At 45.0% G+C, this 15,649-nt stretch overlaps 1 protein-coding gene across 3 annotated transcripts in view; it reads right to left on the bottom strand.

Annotated features, from left to right (window-relative positions):
* Positions 1 to 15,649, bottom strand: part of FAM102A (family with sequence similarity 102 member A) — a 57,858-nt gene that overhangs the window by 24,025 nt on the left and 18,184 nt on the right. For all 3 annotated transcript variants that reach the window (XM_029611535.1, XM_029611537.1, XM_029611536.1), the window contains exons 4-6: positions 10,198 to 10,314; positions 10,043 to 10,089; positions 6,631 to 6,770 (exon numbers count right to left, since the gene is read on the bottom strand). In XM_029611535.1, the coding sequence (XP_029467395.1) occupies positions 6,631 to 6,770; positions 10,043 to 10,089; positions 10,198 to 10,314 (304 nt within the window). The remainder of the gene's footprint in view (positions 1 to 6,630; positions 6,771 to 10,042; positions 10,090 to 10,197; positions 10,315 to 15,649) is intronic.

The raw sequence follows: 15,649 nt of genomic DNA, 5'->3' as shown, positions 1-15,649 counted from the left end.
GATGCCCCAGTGATTTACTAGGAGCTGGAAGCCTTTGGTTGACAGCGTCCATTCCCCCAGGTCCAGGCTTTCCCTGCTGAGAAAGTCCACTGTGACGTCTTTTCCCGTGATGTGGGAGGCTGAGATCCCTTGTAGGTTTAACTCCACTCATTCCATAAGGGGGTCTTTTTCCAGAGACACCTGATGGCTCTTGGTTCCTCCCTGGTGGTTGATGTAGGCAACCATTGTTGCATTGTCTGATATCACATGGATCGCTTGCCCCTGAAGCCTGTGGCTGAACTGCAGGCATGCTAGTCTGACCGCTCGAGCTTCCAGGCGGTTTATGTTCCAATTCGCCTCTTCCTTGGTCCATTATCCCTATGCTATCAGTGTTAGGATTAGTAGGTATGTGGGCCCTGGGCTGAGGTGAGAGATGATACCGCCCACAGGGAAGAGCCCTGTGAGCCTCACCGTCGGGAGGCAAGGTCTCAGCAGACATCAGACACAGCTGTGGAATAGAGTCTTTATTAGAGAATAGAGAGACACTGCCTGTGAAGCGGGGAGTGCAGGAGAAAGAGAGTCTGTGCGGTGGGGTATACCCAAGGGGAATATCTCTGTAGAAGATACAGCAATGGTCCGCAGAGCAGGGTACACCAATGAGGGTTCCTCACTAGAGATGTCATAGTAGTGGTCCGCAGCGCGGGGTACACCGATGAGGGTTCCACACTAGAGATGGTACGGTAGTGGTCCGTAGAGTGGAGGTACTCACAGTAGCGGAGGTTCCAGGAGAAGTCCCGGGAAATGGAGCAAGTGGTAGTCCAAGGCAATAGGCCCTCCGAGGAGTGGATAGCCAGAGACGAGAAAGGGCCCCCGAGGAGCGGGTACCCAGAGCGTCTCGTGCCAAAGGAGCAGGAACTGGAATGGGAAGTCAGTAGCAAGTGAAGCGGATTCATCAATGAGGGAACTCTTTGCCAAGTCGTAGGTAGGCAGGGCCAGGTGGCTTAAATGTCCTGGAAGGATGATGTCATCCGGAGGGGACGCCCCTGAGGTTCCCGCCATGACATGCTTAAAGACTGGCCTGTGCATGCACGCCTAGGGCATTCTGAGGGCAAGATGGTGGTCTGCAGCATCCGGGGAGGCCCGGGAACGGTGGGCAGGCCGGCGATAGCTGGGGGAGGCCACAAGTCTTCCCAACGGAGTCAAAGCTGAAAAGAAGGAGGTGAGCAACAGTGGTCATAGCCATCTGCGACCGATGGGCATAACAGTCAGCTCCTGACAGTGAGCTCCCCACCCTTGGAGGCCGATCTAGCTTGGTGGGGAAAGGTTTATGTCCTTGCTTAGGTGGATTTTCCTGTAGCCACCACTGGAGCTGAAAGCATACCGCCATTGGTAGGTGGAGGTGAATCCAGTAGCCTTGGGACAGTGGGTTCCAGCGTGACAGTAACGAGTGTTGGAGAGGCCACATGTGAGTCCTCGCCCATGGTACTACTTCCAGGGTTGATGCCAAGAGGCCAAGAACCTGAAGATAGTCCCACACCTTGGGACCTTGGGGCACATTGTGTTCGTCAACCGGCGTACTTGGTCCATCAGTTTCCTCCTCCTTGGGGGAGGGAGGAAGACCTTGTTCTGCCTGGTGTCGAATTGGGCCCCCAGGTACTCTAAGGACTGGGAGGGCTTGAGGCTGCTCTTGTCCATGTTCACGACCCAACCGAGTACCTGTAGGAGGGACCTGACCCTGCTGGTCACCTGGAGGCTCTTTTCCAATGACTTCACCCAGATCAGCCAGTCTTCCAAGTAGGGGTGCACCAGGATCCCTTCTTTCCTCAGTCATGCCGCCATGACCACCATAATTTTGAAGAATGTTCTGGGGCGGTTGCCAGACTGAAGGGTAATGCCTGGAACTGATAATGTTGGCCTAGTACCGCAAAGCGTAGAAAACTCTGGTGGTCTTGATGGACTGGAATTTGAAGGTAGGTTTCGGAGAGGTCCAGGGAGGTTAAGAACTCTCCCGGTTGCAGTGCCATTATGACTGAGTAGAGAGTTTCCATGCGGAAGTGCAATATCCACAGACAACGGTTGACACTCGAGATCCAGGATGGGCTGGAATGAGCCCTCTTTCTTGGGCACGATAAAATAGATGGAATAACGCCCTGTATTTACTTGGGGTGTAGGTACCAGAGTTATAGCCCTCAGACTGAGGAGCCTTATCAGTATGGATTCCACTGCCAGTTTCTTGAGCTGGGAGTGACAAGGTGATATGATGAACCTGTCCTAAGGGATGCTGCGAAGTTCCAGAGCATAGCTTTCTATTATGATGTCCAGTACCCATTTGTCCAACGTGATCTTGACCCACCACTGGTAGAAGAGGGAAAGTCGACCCCCTATCTCCTTTTCCCATGATGGGTCAGCCCAACTTCATAGGGAAGCTCAAGTCAAGCCTGAGCCTGAACCTGTTCTTCTTTTGGGTTGCCGGTTCCAAACGGACTGAGACCTCCCAGAGGGTCGAGGTGACTGGAACGACGGGCCAGAAGCACTGGGAGCCCCGGCCCAATCCCTCATAGGTGAGGGGTGCTGAGACCTCTTTTTCCTGTCTTCCGGTAGTCAAGGCACTGGAAATTCGCCCCACTTACTGTCCAGTTCCGCAACCATAGCTGTCTTCTGGCTGCCACCACTGAGGCTATTCCTCTGGCCGAGGTACGCACTAGGTCTGAGCTTGCGTCTGCCAGGAAGGCTGCAGCAGATTCAATCGCCTCTCCAGCATGCGCCCCAGAGCTATCTGCCTCTCTCGAGAGGAGCAAGCAAGAGCAAGCCACCAGGGCACAGTAGGAAGCGATCTGCAGTGTCATTGCTGACACGTCGAAGGCTTGCTTAAGGATGGATTCTAACCGCCTATCGTAAGCATCCTTCAAAGCCGCCCCTCCCTCAACAGGGAGAGAAGAGCAGTGGTGACTAGACAGTGGAGGGTTGGAGGCCAAGATGTCAGTGAAATGCGCATAGTACTCTTGCTTGGTGGGCATGATAGATTGGGAGGAGTAAGCATAAATTTGAAAAGTAGAAAGTCAGCATGAAAGCAGTACTTTTTGCCAGAGATGCTCTGTAGAGTGGGTGCATGACCGTAATAATTGAGTACCATGGGTGAGCCAGGGTAGGAGTATGGGATGTTTCACAGGATAAAGGAGAGGTGGTGTGAGTGTCTAAAGTGGAGGAAAGTATGGTACTGTGGGAGAGGACAGCCTCATTGACAATTCTGATAGGGTTGAAGAGGACAGGCAAGAAGAAGCACCAGCAGATAGGCACAAGGGTCAAAGCCTGGATATTTCTAAACATGTTGGTTATGGCTAGTTGAGTTTGAGGAGGAGAGTGGCTTAAGTATAAATGATATGAGGTGAAAACAATGATAGAGAAGCCCAGAGGGTTCTGTTGCTTCTTTTCCATATCTGGATTGATTATTCCTTCAGTTTTTCAGAAGACATCAAAGTTTTCTTAAATATTTTTAGCTATAATATCTTCAAAACATTTGGGTTTGTTGATATTAGGTATAGGTGTCTATTTTAAAAGGTCCATATTTCCTCCTGCTCTTGACATACACTAGTGCCCATATGTAGGGCATAGTGGTTTCATGAATCAGACAAAGCGTACTAATGTAGCTCATGTCAGATACACATACCTGGGAACTCTCCAGATTTGGCCCGGAGACCCTGGAATTCTAAAGGAATTGCTGGGTCTCCGGGCCAGCAGCAGAAAACTCTGAGCAGTGGCATACTGAGGAAGGGGGGGCTTTATTTTCCCATCCCACCCGGTAGCCGAACTGAAGAAGGCACATGGCTGCCGCCACTGTTCCCTAAGTTGTGCTCATGTGTCGCAGTGCACAGCTTGTCCCCCCTCCCCATGCCCCTGGGAGCAATAAGACCAGCAAAGCCACAGTGGAGCTCATCCTACCGCAGTCGAAGGAGAGAAGAGGACCATGGCTGCCGGGGGGATCCCATCCCGCCCGGCAGCCCAACTGAAAGAGGCAGCAGCTGCCGGGGGATTCCATCCCACCCTGCGGCCAAAATGGAGGCCCCCCCTGGGTGCTGAGGGATTCTGTCCCACCCAGAAGCCAACAGAGGAGGCACCAAGGCTGCCAGGGGATCACGTCCTGCCCAGCGGCCCAACTAAAGGAGGTTCCGTGTTGGCAGGGGACCACTCCTGCACTCCTGTTAGAGAAAGTATGCGTAAGCATGTGTGCCTGAGAGAAAGGGCTGTATGTATGCTCGAGAGAGAACACACATGTATATATGTGTTTGACAGAGAGGGAGTCAGTGTGTGTGTGCGCAAGCATGTGTGTTGAGAGAAAGGAAGAGTGTGTTTATATGTGTAAGCATGTGTGCTGAGAAAGGAAGCGCGTGTGTAAACATGGGTGCTGATAGGAAGCTGTGTATGTGTAAGCATGTGTGCCAGAGAGAGAGAGGAAGTGTGTGTATGAGTGTATGTAAGCAGGCATGCCTGAGAGAGAGCCTTTGTGTGTGTTTGAGAGAGAAGAAACACATTTATGTGTGTGCTTGACAGAGAGGGAGCCAGTGTGTATGTGTGTGCCTGAGAGAGGAGGGAGGGAGCCAGTGTAAGTTTTGAAAGAGCATTTGTGTATATCTATCTGTGTGAGCATGAGGATGAACATGTGTGTATATGAGAGAGTAGAAAGTTTGTGCATCCTCTTCCCCTCCCACTAATCCATAACAATCTTATATTGACCGGAATTTAAAAGTTCCCAGGCATGGAGAATGAGGTTTTTTGTTTTTTTTTTTAATTCTTATTGATTTTTAACTATTTATGTGTTTGATCTGTATGATGTTTTGAAATATTTTATTGGTATTTGGGAAATTAAAAAGTTTTTAATTGTTGGATGTTCTGTTCATCAGCTGTTTTGAAATATTATTAGTACAGTTTTATTATTATGATTAATACTTTATATGTCTTGATTTTATTGTTTGATGTTTTCTGAGGAATGGTGATTTTTCTGTTTTTCCATTGGTGCACTACATACAAAGTCTGGCTTGTTGCGGTACCTAATTCAGTTTTTGTCTGCATTTTTCCACTTATACTTTATAGTCACTCTGTTTTGTATTTGGTGAGTGTGTGTCTTTGTTCTGCATGTGTGACTGAGGTTAAGTATTCTGCTAACATATCATTTCTATGTAGGGATCTATAGCAGCTTAGCTCGTTCTGTTTTCCTAATAGGTATATTAGGAAAACAGAACGTGTTTTAGGGCCTAGCGTAATGTTTCCTAATAGGTATATTAGGAAAACAGAACGTGTTTTAGGGCCTAGCGTAATGTTTCCTAATAGGTATATTAGGAAAACAGAACGTGTTTTAGGGCCTAGCGTAATGTTTGCAAGCGTTATTTTGGAATGAGAGGTTCATTATATTGTAACTGAAATTTAATTTGCTCATGGCTTTCTGATGACCAAGCCCACACCTAACATGTGTTAAAATAGTCCTGATACCATATGCGTTCCAAGTGTCTTTTTAGCTTTTATGCAGGGTTTTCTGGTTGACACTGCATCAAGGTATGTAAATATAATAAATAAATAATAAATAAAATAAATAAATATATACACTGTTGTGATACTTTTACTTTAAAAGACTGTACTTTGAGTGTCCTTTTTCATGTAAAGTCTTATTATAAATGCATAATTTTAAATTGTGTGTACAGAGGGCCGTGGTGGGGAGGAAGGCCAGGCACAAAGCTGTAAGATTCACTTAGGGTGAATAATACCCTTGCACTGGCCCTGATTAGACAAAAAAACCAAACAGAATGAGGAGGGGCCAGCTCAGTAATAGTTTGTACAGGGCAGCAAACGTGTATGTGTGTGTGTGTGTGTGTGTGTGTGTGACTGGAAATCAAAGGTTCCTAGGTATGCAGATACAGAGTTAATAATAGTTATGCAGCTTTTATTTATTAGTAAACCCGCCAACAAAATCATAAAATTGTGCAATATGGGTGTCAGCAAACCAAAACATGTGAGACTTTAAAAGATCACTGCTGGTCTTCTCAATCATGCACCCAAAAGTGTCTCTTTTTAATTCTGTCTACTTTCATTTGCAATAAAAAATTGAAAACTGATTTTCTTTCATGCTATTTAAATAAAAAACCATATGCTGGAACTACAAATCCACCTGACATCAGCTGATGTTTCATTAGCAAAGAACTGCTTCAGGGCTAAACATAATAGAAAGTTGCTTAGCAAGGTGGCCTCTGCTTTTTAAAGCTGGATGAGATGCCAGCATCCCTATTGAAAACCACTAAAGCTAAATAACTCTGCACTATGTTTAGCCCTGAAGCAGTTCTTTGCTAATGAAACATCAGCTGATGTCGGGTGGATTTGTAGTTCCAGCATGCGGTTTATAATTTAAATAACATGAGAGAATCAGTTTTATTTGCAATAAAAATTAAAAGACAGACTTAAAAAGAGACACTTCTGGGTACATGATCAAGGATGACCAGCAGTGACCTTTTAAGGTTTTGTGTGTTTTGGCTTGCTGACACCCATATTGCACAATCATATGATTTTGTTGGTGCGTTTACTACTACTAATAATAATTAGGGCATAGTGGTTTGACAGCTATGAAATCTACAGTCTAGTTTCTGAAATGGAAAAGACTGATGGTACCTGAACTGAGGATAGAAAGTCTAGCCGTAGTTTGATGAGCTGTGCCCACAGCAGCCGCTCCCATCCCCTCACCCTTACAAGTCAACTGCAGCAATGAGTCCTGTCCTGGAGTGCAGATGTATTTTGCTGTTGAAGGAGGCCTGAAAGGTCCAAACATAGAAATCAAAAATCAGTCAACCTGAGAAATTTAAGAACCTTTATTAGCATTTCCTTCATTACCTTGCCAGCCTTTGGATAAGCTGGCACCTGCCAATAGTAAAGACGCAGATCCAAACTTATATAGCAATGGAAGAAAGCTGTTTGTGGATTTATCTTGGGATATATTATATAACTGGTTTTCAGGTGAGAAAGCCCGCTACATTTTGCCCAGCTCTTTCTAGATATCTTTCTGCATCCCTTTCTAACATAGAAACAAAGATGACGGTAGATAAAGACCATATGGCCCATCCAATCTGCCCATGCACACCTCCTGTTTAGGGACTGTAAACCTACCTCTTCCTCAGAGATCCTCTGGGCTTATTCCATGCTTTAATGAATCTTGACACTATTTCCATCTCTACCACCTTCGTTGGGAGGCTGTCTGTGCATCCACTACCCTTCTCCGCAAAGAAATATTTCCTTAGATTTCTCCAGATTTTACTCCTTTTCATCTTATGACTCCTATTCTAGAGCCTTCTTTCCACTGAAAGAGTCCTACCTCCTGTGCATGTATTCATTGGAGGTATTTAAATGTTTCTATCACATCTCCCCTTTCCTCCAGGGTAGGTATGTTTAGATCTTTAAGTCTATCCCCATATGCTATGTGATGAAGGCCATTAACTATTTTAGAAGATGGACTGAATCCATCTAGTTTATATCAATTTGCAGGTGTGGGCTCCAGTATATTACAAAGTCCCCTAAATTAGATATAACCAGAGACTTTTAAACGGAGACACTATCACCTTCTTTTTCCTGCTGGCCATTCCTCTCCCTACGCACCCAAGCATCCTTCTGGCTTTTTTTTTTTAATTTAAGTATTTATTGAGAGAAATTTTCAAAACTTTACAAAGCAAGTAAGTCAATAACTATAACATTATTACAGGAGAAACTAGCAGAGTTTCCCTTTTTCTGCCCCTCCCCCCCATTAACTAACTCCCTCTCCAATCTCCAGCAGCAAAAGTCATACCTCAAACAAAAAAGAAATATGATGTAATTCAAATCTCCTCCCAAAAGATTTAAGATGAGGATAGATAAGTTTTGTGTCAATCCTTTAAAGGTCTCCACACAAGATTAACTCTTCAATGTCTCTCCCATCTTATCGTGGTAAGCCTTTCCATTAAGTAAACACTCCACAGTCTTTGAACCACTCTGTCAAAAGATGTGGACAGTGTCTTTTTTTAATTCACTGCAAGCTCACACCGGGTAGCAATAAGACCTCGAGCAGCAAGGGAGTCCTTCGCTTTATTAGCTGCTGGGGTTGGTACAGCCAAAACAAAAATTTAATGGCCCTGATGCAGCCCTATTGAAAGAGGGCGGAACTCGGCCAGAGTCGGGCCCACTTGCATACTTTTGTCTCTACACAATAAAGAAATCCAGATTGGACATTTGGCTGCTTATTCCATATTTCTGCTCTCACATCGTTGGTAATCCCATTTCCTCGGCGTGAACTTCATTTACCAATTCCCATTGTCATCTCCCGCTCAACCAGTTTCTAACCCAATCAGTCATTTTAGGGTCCTTATCTATGGTTCTTAGTTTGTTTATAGGTTACCTATGTGGAAATCCCAAGGCCTTGCTGAAATCCAAGTACACTACCAGAAATGACTAGAACATAGAAACATGACGGCAGAAAAAGAATGTATGGCGCATCTAGTCTGCTCATCTGGCCAATTAATTTAGCATTATAATTCTCATCACTTCCATAGAGATCCCCTGTATTTATCCCATGCTTTCTTGAATTCAGATACTGTTTTGTCTCCATCTCCACTGGGAGGCTGTTCCATGCATCCACCACCCTTCTCTAAAGAAATATCTCCAAATATTACTCTTGAGTCTACCCCCTTTCAACCTCATCAAATGACCCCCCCCCTCATTCTAGAGTCTCTTTTCCGTGAAAAGAGGCTCACCACCTGACATGGAAACCTTTGAGTTATTTGAATGTCTCTATCAAAGCTTCCCTATCCTCCAGGGTATACATGTTTAGATCTTTAAGTCTATACCCATATGCTTTACAACGAAGACCATTGACCATTCTAGTAGCCACCCTTTGGACCGACTCCATCCTGTTTATTTCCTTTTCATGGTGCAGTCTCCAGTTTCAAATGAGGTCTCATCAGGAATAGCCAGCAGACCCTTTTTCTGCTGACTATTCCCCTCTCTCTCTATGCAGCCAAGCATCTTTCTGGCTTTTACTGTTTTATTCATGTTTGGCTCCAGATCCCATGCTTCCTTTGTGCTTAGAAGAATTTCACCTCCAGTACTGTCCCTTTCCCTTGGGTTTCTACATCCTAAATGCATTACTCTGCACTTTTTAGCATTAAATCTTAGCTGCCCGACCTTAGACCACTCCTCAGGCTTCGCTAGATCCCTCCTCATGTTTTTCCCACCTTCCTGGTTGTCCACCCTGTTACAGATTTTGGTATCATGTGAACAGTTTGTCTTTTTGCCAAACAAACCTTCTGTTATGTCAATCACAAAAATGTTGAAAAGAACTGGTTCAAGGATTGATCCCTGAGGCTCACTGCTAGTAATACCCTCCTCTCCTCAGAGGAAACTCCATCTATCACTACCCTTTGTCATCTCCTACTCAGCCAGTTTCTAACCTAGTCTATCGCTAACATATCTAGAAGGAAGTGCAAAAGTGGCAATATGCCACTCAAAGGTGAAGGGGAGGAATATATAGAGGCCGATAAGGAAAAAAGCAAAATTGCTTAACAAATATTTCTGTTCACTGTGGAAGGGCCTGCAGTAGGACCACATAAAATGAACACAAATAAGATTGGCAGTGAAGTAAACTTCAATCGATTTTCAGAACAGTGTTTATTTATTTATTTCATGAGGAACTAACTAAATTTAAAGTAGGTGGGGTAATGGGGCCAGATGGGGTGCATCCGAGGGTACTAAGGGAACTTAGGGAGATGTCCTGGTAGCTCCGCAGGCTGACTTTTTCAATGCTTCTTTAGAGTCTGGAGTAGTTCCGGAGGACTGGAAAAAGGTGAATATGGCTCCTATTCATAAAAGGAGAAGTAAGGAGGCGGCTGGGAACTACAGACTGGATAGCCGATCAAATAGCGGCATATTCATCTGTTAGACAAAGCGTAAGACGACATACGTTTTAGAAAAGACAGATATTGATTTATGTACACCCTTCCAGAAGAGGAGCCCAGAGCTCTGGATATGATGTGGGATACACAGCAGGAATTGGCATACATACGTTTTGAAGCAGGGATCTCCAGACAGAAGTGACATTCCAACCGTGACCTGGTAGAAAAAACACATGCTGCTATTAGGAGGAGCTCAGTACCTGTAATCGCGCTTCTAAGGTCGCCAGCCTTAAGGCTGTAAGAACTCCTGCTCTTGATAGTGTACCTTCAGAATGGAGTTGTCCTGACGGGTGTTCTTGGTGTCATAGCCTTCCAGCAAGCAGCATCGGATGGTAAAACCAGAGCCAGCAAACTCTGCCAGATTGAGATCTGCAAAGCCAAGCTGTGCAAGAGGGAAATTAAGGCAGAAATATGACAATGAACAAAGAGTGGACTGGCAAGGAGCATAGAGACAGAAGGACAACAAGGAAACAATGGCGATTTGTCCACCTTGTAGTAGGAATTTAAAACTAGGGTGCAACATGCTGGTTTGATGAACAAAATTAAGAGCAGCAGTGTAGGCAAAAAAAGAGCTTTGAGGAGAAAAGGCCCATGAGAGTGAGAGCAAACAGAAGCTAATCAGCTATTGGGATTGCAGGAGATGTACCAGTTAATAAGAAAATTCTTTACTGGGATCATGGGAACTGTAGTTCTCCTCTTATTAAATAGTACTGGGGATGTGCATAATAATATTATTACTGTATTTGCGTCTTTCAGTAGTACTTTGGAATGTTTTAATACCGACATATATCATATATTGGAGTTGTAATGTCCTATGACTTTGTGTGTTTCTATAAATAAAAAGTTGTTAAAAAAAAAAAAAAAGAAGTTAATCAGCTACTGATGAAAACTAATGACATGACTCTTACGTAGGCAAAAATATCAAGGCAGTCTTTGTATAGGATCCCTAAAGGGCAGATTTTAAAAGCCTGACATGTGCAAATCCTGGGAGATACATGCATGGCCGGGATGCATGCGCGCTGAGCACATTTCCAGAGCGGCCCGGCCACATGCGTCTCTCCTGGTATATGTGGAAGTGCCAGGTTTCTTTAAAGGGGTGGAGCAGGGGCTGGCCGGGATAGCGCCATGATGCCAGCACACACAACTTACTTCACCTCCTGATAGGAAGATACAAAACAAAAAAAATTTGATTAGTTAGGTGGGGATTAGGGAAGTTCCCTCCCAGTCCACTCCTTTATTCGAGCGGCCTGGGATGGAACCGGGGAAAGGCCGGAGTGCGTCACTACGTGTTTTTTATAAAATCCCTCCCCCCCCCCCCCCCGGCAAGTGGGCACCCGCGCACACAGATATAAAATCGGGCGTGGATGCGTGCGCATGTTATAAAATCAGTACGTCCTTTTTAAAATTTATCCGTAAGTGCTCTGAAGTGCATTCTCTAGAAGAAATGTCTCCACTTCAGCTCAAAGATAGAGATGAGAAATGGAGGCGTACATCACAGAAATGAGAATTCCCTCCCGAGTCAGTGAAAAACAGACTTATTCACACCCAACCATGCTGCTCCTCCTCTGACCTGCCTCCTCTCCCAGCACACAGCCAGCCATACTGCCCTAGCTTGGTTCTTCTGCACTTGAGTTTTTCATATAATACAAGGGATGAGGGTCCAGATTCAATTCTATAGCATGAGTCTCATCTTCAGCCTAACATCTGTGACAATTCATGCTAACTTTGCTGAATCAAGATGTAATACTACAAAATGCTGATGCTAGCAAAAAAAGAAAACCAAAACAAAACAAGCACATATTTGCTAAAACTGCTGAGAACCGTCTATAGCTCGTGTGTCTGCAGACATTGCAAGGCCATACTCCCGTTTTCCTCTTGTTTTTCCAAAACAATGGGAGACATTTCTTCTTGAATCCAAAACACATCCTATTTCTCTCTCTCTCACACACGCATATATACACACACACAGGCTCTCATCCTCACATGCTCTCTCTCACACAAACACAGGCTCAGTCTCACATTCTGTGTCTCTCATGCACACACACACACACACACACACATAGGATCTCACTCGAAAAAGGAGTAGATTTTATAACATGCGTACTTCATATAGATCAAGTGGGTGAGGAAGTCAGCTAATCAGTTTGCATCCATATTTGCTTCATGATGGCAGCTCCATCCAAGTTCCTCTATCTTGTTTCATGTCATCAGTGTGTCTATAACAGTCAAGGGTGATGTCATCCCTGCACTTATGGATCATGTATGCCCTCTGGACAGAGTCACTGTAACTTTCCACCCAGGATGTATTTGAGGGAGCCTGTATGTATGTTTGAGAGAGGAAGGGAAGAAGACAGGTGGAGAGAGAAGAAAGAGAAAGAAAGAAAAAAAAAAGACTCCGAAAAAGAATTAGGAAAAACACCGAGAAAGGGAATGTGGGAAAAAGAAAGGCTGGGACCAAATGATTAGAAAAATAAGATCAGACAACTAAAAGGTAAAAAAAAATAAAAAAAAATTACTTTGCATTTATAGTGATTGGTATATGCTATCTTTGGGAATGTGCATTATGTATTTGTATTTTGTTCTCTCTTTAGTATTTCACTATTCAGAGTCTGGTTTCCTGAGCTTTTCATTTTATTTTTGTCTGCATGTTTCTGTTTCTAATTTGTAGTCCCTTATTCCGTATTAGGTGAGGGTCTGTCTGTGTTCTGCGTGTGTGACTGAGGTGCAGTATTTCTGTTAGTGTGTCATGTCTCTGTAGGGATTTGCTGCAGTCCGGTTTGTTCTATTTCCCTAGTTAGTAGTATAGTAGTGTTCTAGGGGATGGTATAATATTTGCATTGCTGCCTTTTCATAGAAAGGTTTGCTGCTGTTTGAGTCCTGAGATTAAATGTTATTAGTCCTAGGGGTCTCTGCGCTACTGTGGAGCGCAGAATTCCCCCCCCCAAGCAGAATTGCCATTTTCTGTGCAAAATTGCCAAATTCTGTGCAGAAAATGGTGGAGGAGATGCCGACATGCCGCGAACGGAGCATGCAAAAAGGAAGGCCCTGGCGCGCCATTCGCGGCGAAGATGATGGCGCACGTCCTCTCCCTCTCCTCTCACACACACTCACTCGCCATTCGCGGCGAAGATGATGGCGCACGTCCTCTCCCTCTCCTCTCACACACACTCACTCTCACCCAGTGAGAGTGAGTGTGTGTGAGAGGAGAGGGAGAGAGGTGTGAAAGGGGAGGGGAGGGTGAGAGAGCAAGGGGTGAGCAGGAGGGTGTGAGAGAACCAGGGGGGGGGGGTGTTTGAGTGTGGGTGCCAGAGAGAGGGAGCCTATATGAGGAGATTGTGAAGGAGTGTGTATGTGTGAGAGAGACTAGGAGCTCCTATGTATGAAAAAGGGATCGTGTGTATGTGAGGGTGCTAGCCTGTGTGAAGGGATTGTGTATGTGTGAGACAGAGTCTGTGTGAAGGGGTGCATGAGAGAGAGACATAGGTAGCCTGTGTCAGGATGTATATGTGAGAGAGAAAGGGAGCTTGTGTGGGTGTGTATGCAAGAGAGAGGGACCTTGTATGAGGAGATGTGTGTGTGCGAGAGAGTGAGAGAGCCTGTATGAGGGTGTGTGTATGTGTACTAGAGACGGGAGCATGTGTGTGAGAGAGGGAGGGTCAGAGGGAGCCTGTGTGAGGGGCAGTTCTGAGAACAGGGTCAAACTCTGAGACTGGCAATTGAGTGGAAGGGGTTGAGCCTAGAGGTAGAGGGGAGAGATACTGGCAGTTGGAGGAGTTGGGGGCCTGAGAGGGCAAAGTGGCCAGGGGAGTAGGGAGAGCGAGTGGAAGGGACACTCTTACAGTGAATTTCTAGGGAAATTCTTCTCAAAATATTTAAAATTCTGCATCTTTAAGTAATAACTTTTTTCTGTATTAATTTAAAATGTAATTACTTAAAGACTGTCATGTAAATTGTGTTATTTTGACCAATATAAAGTTTGCAGAATTTTAAGTTTCTGTGTGCAGAATTCCCCCAGGAATATATTATGATATATTATGGCATGGTTCTAGGTGTCTTTTTTTTGCAGAGGTTTGAGTTAATTCACAAAGTGATTGGCAGTGGAGGGTGTTTTCGGTTTGCTGTTACGGAGATGAGTGTGTGTATGGAAAAGAAAGAGAATAGAGTGAATGTACGTGAGAGGAATGAGAGTGATTGTGTGAGTCTGTGTGTATGAGAATAAGCATGTATGTGTGTGAAAGAATAAGAGTGAACATGCAAATGTATTAGCGAGTGTGTGTGTGTGTATGTATGTATGTATGTATGTATGTATGTATGTGAGAAAGTTTGTGTGCATGCTGCTACTGGTGTGCGAGCCCATGGCCTCCTCCCTCCAATCTGCAACAATCTCAGGGTGACTGGAAATCAAAAGTTCCCAGGTATGAACATGGGTAAGATGATACTGTTTATAGAAAGGACTTTTAATTAGCACAGCTTCCCTCTGATCCTCTGAGAGCATGTGAGAGGGAGAGAGAGGGAGAGAGTATGTGTGTAAGGAAGTATCAGGCCGATACAGTACTTGGACGTGCTCTTGGTCGCACGTTTTCCCTTACCCCTTATTCAGTAAGGGGCGGAAAACGCGCGTCCAACCCGCAGCACCTAATAGCGCCCTCAACATGCAAATGCATGTTGATGGCCCTAATAGATGTGTGCGCGGTGTACAGTTGATGGCCCTAATAGATATGCGCGCGGGATACAGTAAGTAAAATGTGCAGCCAAGCCGCACATTTTACTCTAAGAAATTAGCGCCTACCCAAAGGTAGGCGCTAGTTTCTGCCGGCACCGGGAAAGTGCACAGAAAAGCAGTAAAAACTGCTTTTCTGTGCACCCTCTGACTTAATCTCATAGCGATATTAAGTCTGAGGTCCCGAAGGGTGTAAAAAGTAAAAAAAAAAGAAAAGAAAGAAAAAAAATTTAAATTGGGCCAGCGGCTGTCAGGCCGAAAACCGGATGCTCAATTTTGCCAGCGTCCGGTTTCCGAGCCCGTGGCTGTCAGCGGGCTCGAGAACCGACGCCGCAAAATCGAGCGTCGGCTGTCAAACCTGCCGACAGCCGCTGCTCCGGGGCAAAAGGAGGCGCTAGGGTCGCGCTAGTGTCCTTAGTGCCTCCTTTTACCCGTTTCTACCGCACCACCTCATTTACATACTGAATCGCGCGCACCGGCGAGTGGCTGGTGCGCACGCCAGGAGAGCGGGCGTTCGTCCGCTCTCCCGCGTTTTTACTGAATCGGCCCGTATGTGTGAGAAGAGCGAGTGAGGAGGGGAGCATGTGTGAGTGTGTCTAATGAAGGAAACGTGTGTGGGCGAGAGAGAGAGGCATGTTTGTGAGTGACAGAGAGGGAGTGTGTGACTCCCTCTCCCCCCAATCATCCACAATCTCAGAGTGACTGGAAATCAAAAGTTCTTAGGTATGGAGAGCAGGGGATTTTTAAAAATCCTTATTAATTTTAATTATTGGGTATTAGTTGATGTGTCAGCTGATGTGAAATACTTTGTGTGTGTTTGGGAAATTTAAAAACATTTTATATAAATTTTTGGTTACTGGATTTTCTATTCAGTTTTGAAATATGTATTCTTTTTATTTATATAGTTTTATTGTTATGAATGATGTTTTTCTATGTCTTGATTTTATTGTTGTATTATGAGGAATGGTGATGTTTCTGTTTTTCGATTGCTGCACTC

Source organism: Rhinatrema bivittatum, chromosome 8 (assembly GCF_901001135.1).
Source record: "Rhinatrema bivittatum chromosome 8, aRhiBiv1.1, whole genome shotgun sequence".
In the NCBI taxonomy this organism is placed as follows: domain Eukaryota; kingdom Metazoa; phylum Chordata; class Amphibia; order Gymnophiona; family Rhinatrematidae; genus Rhinatrema; species Rhinatrema bivittatum.
The sequence above is the reverse complement of the archived record's forward strand: the minus strand, read 5'-3'. Positions and strand labels throughout refer to the sequence as shown.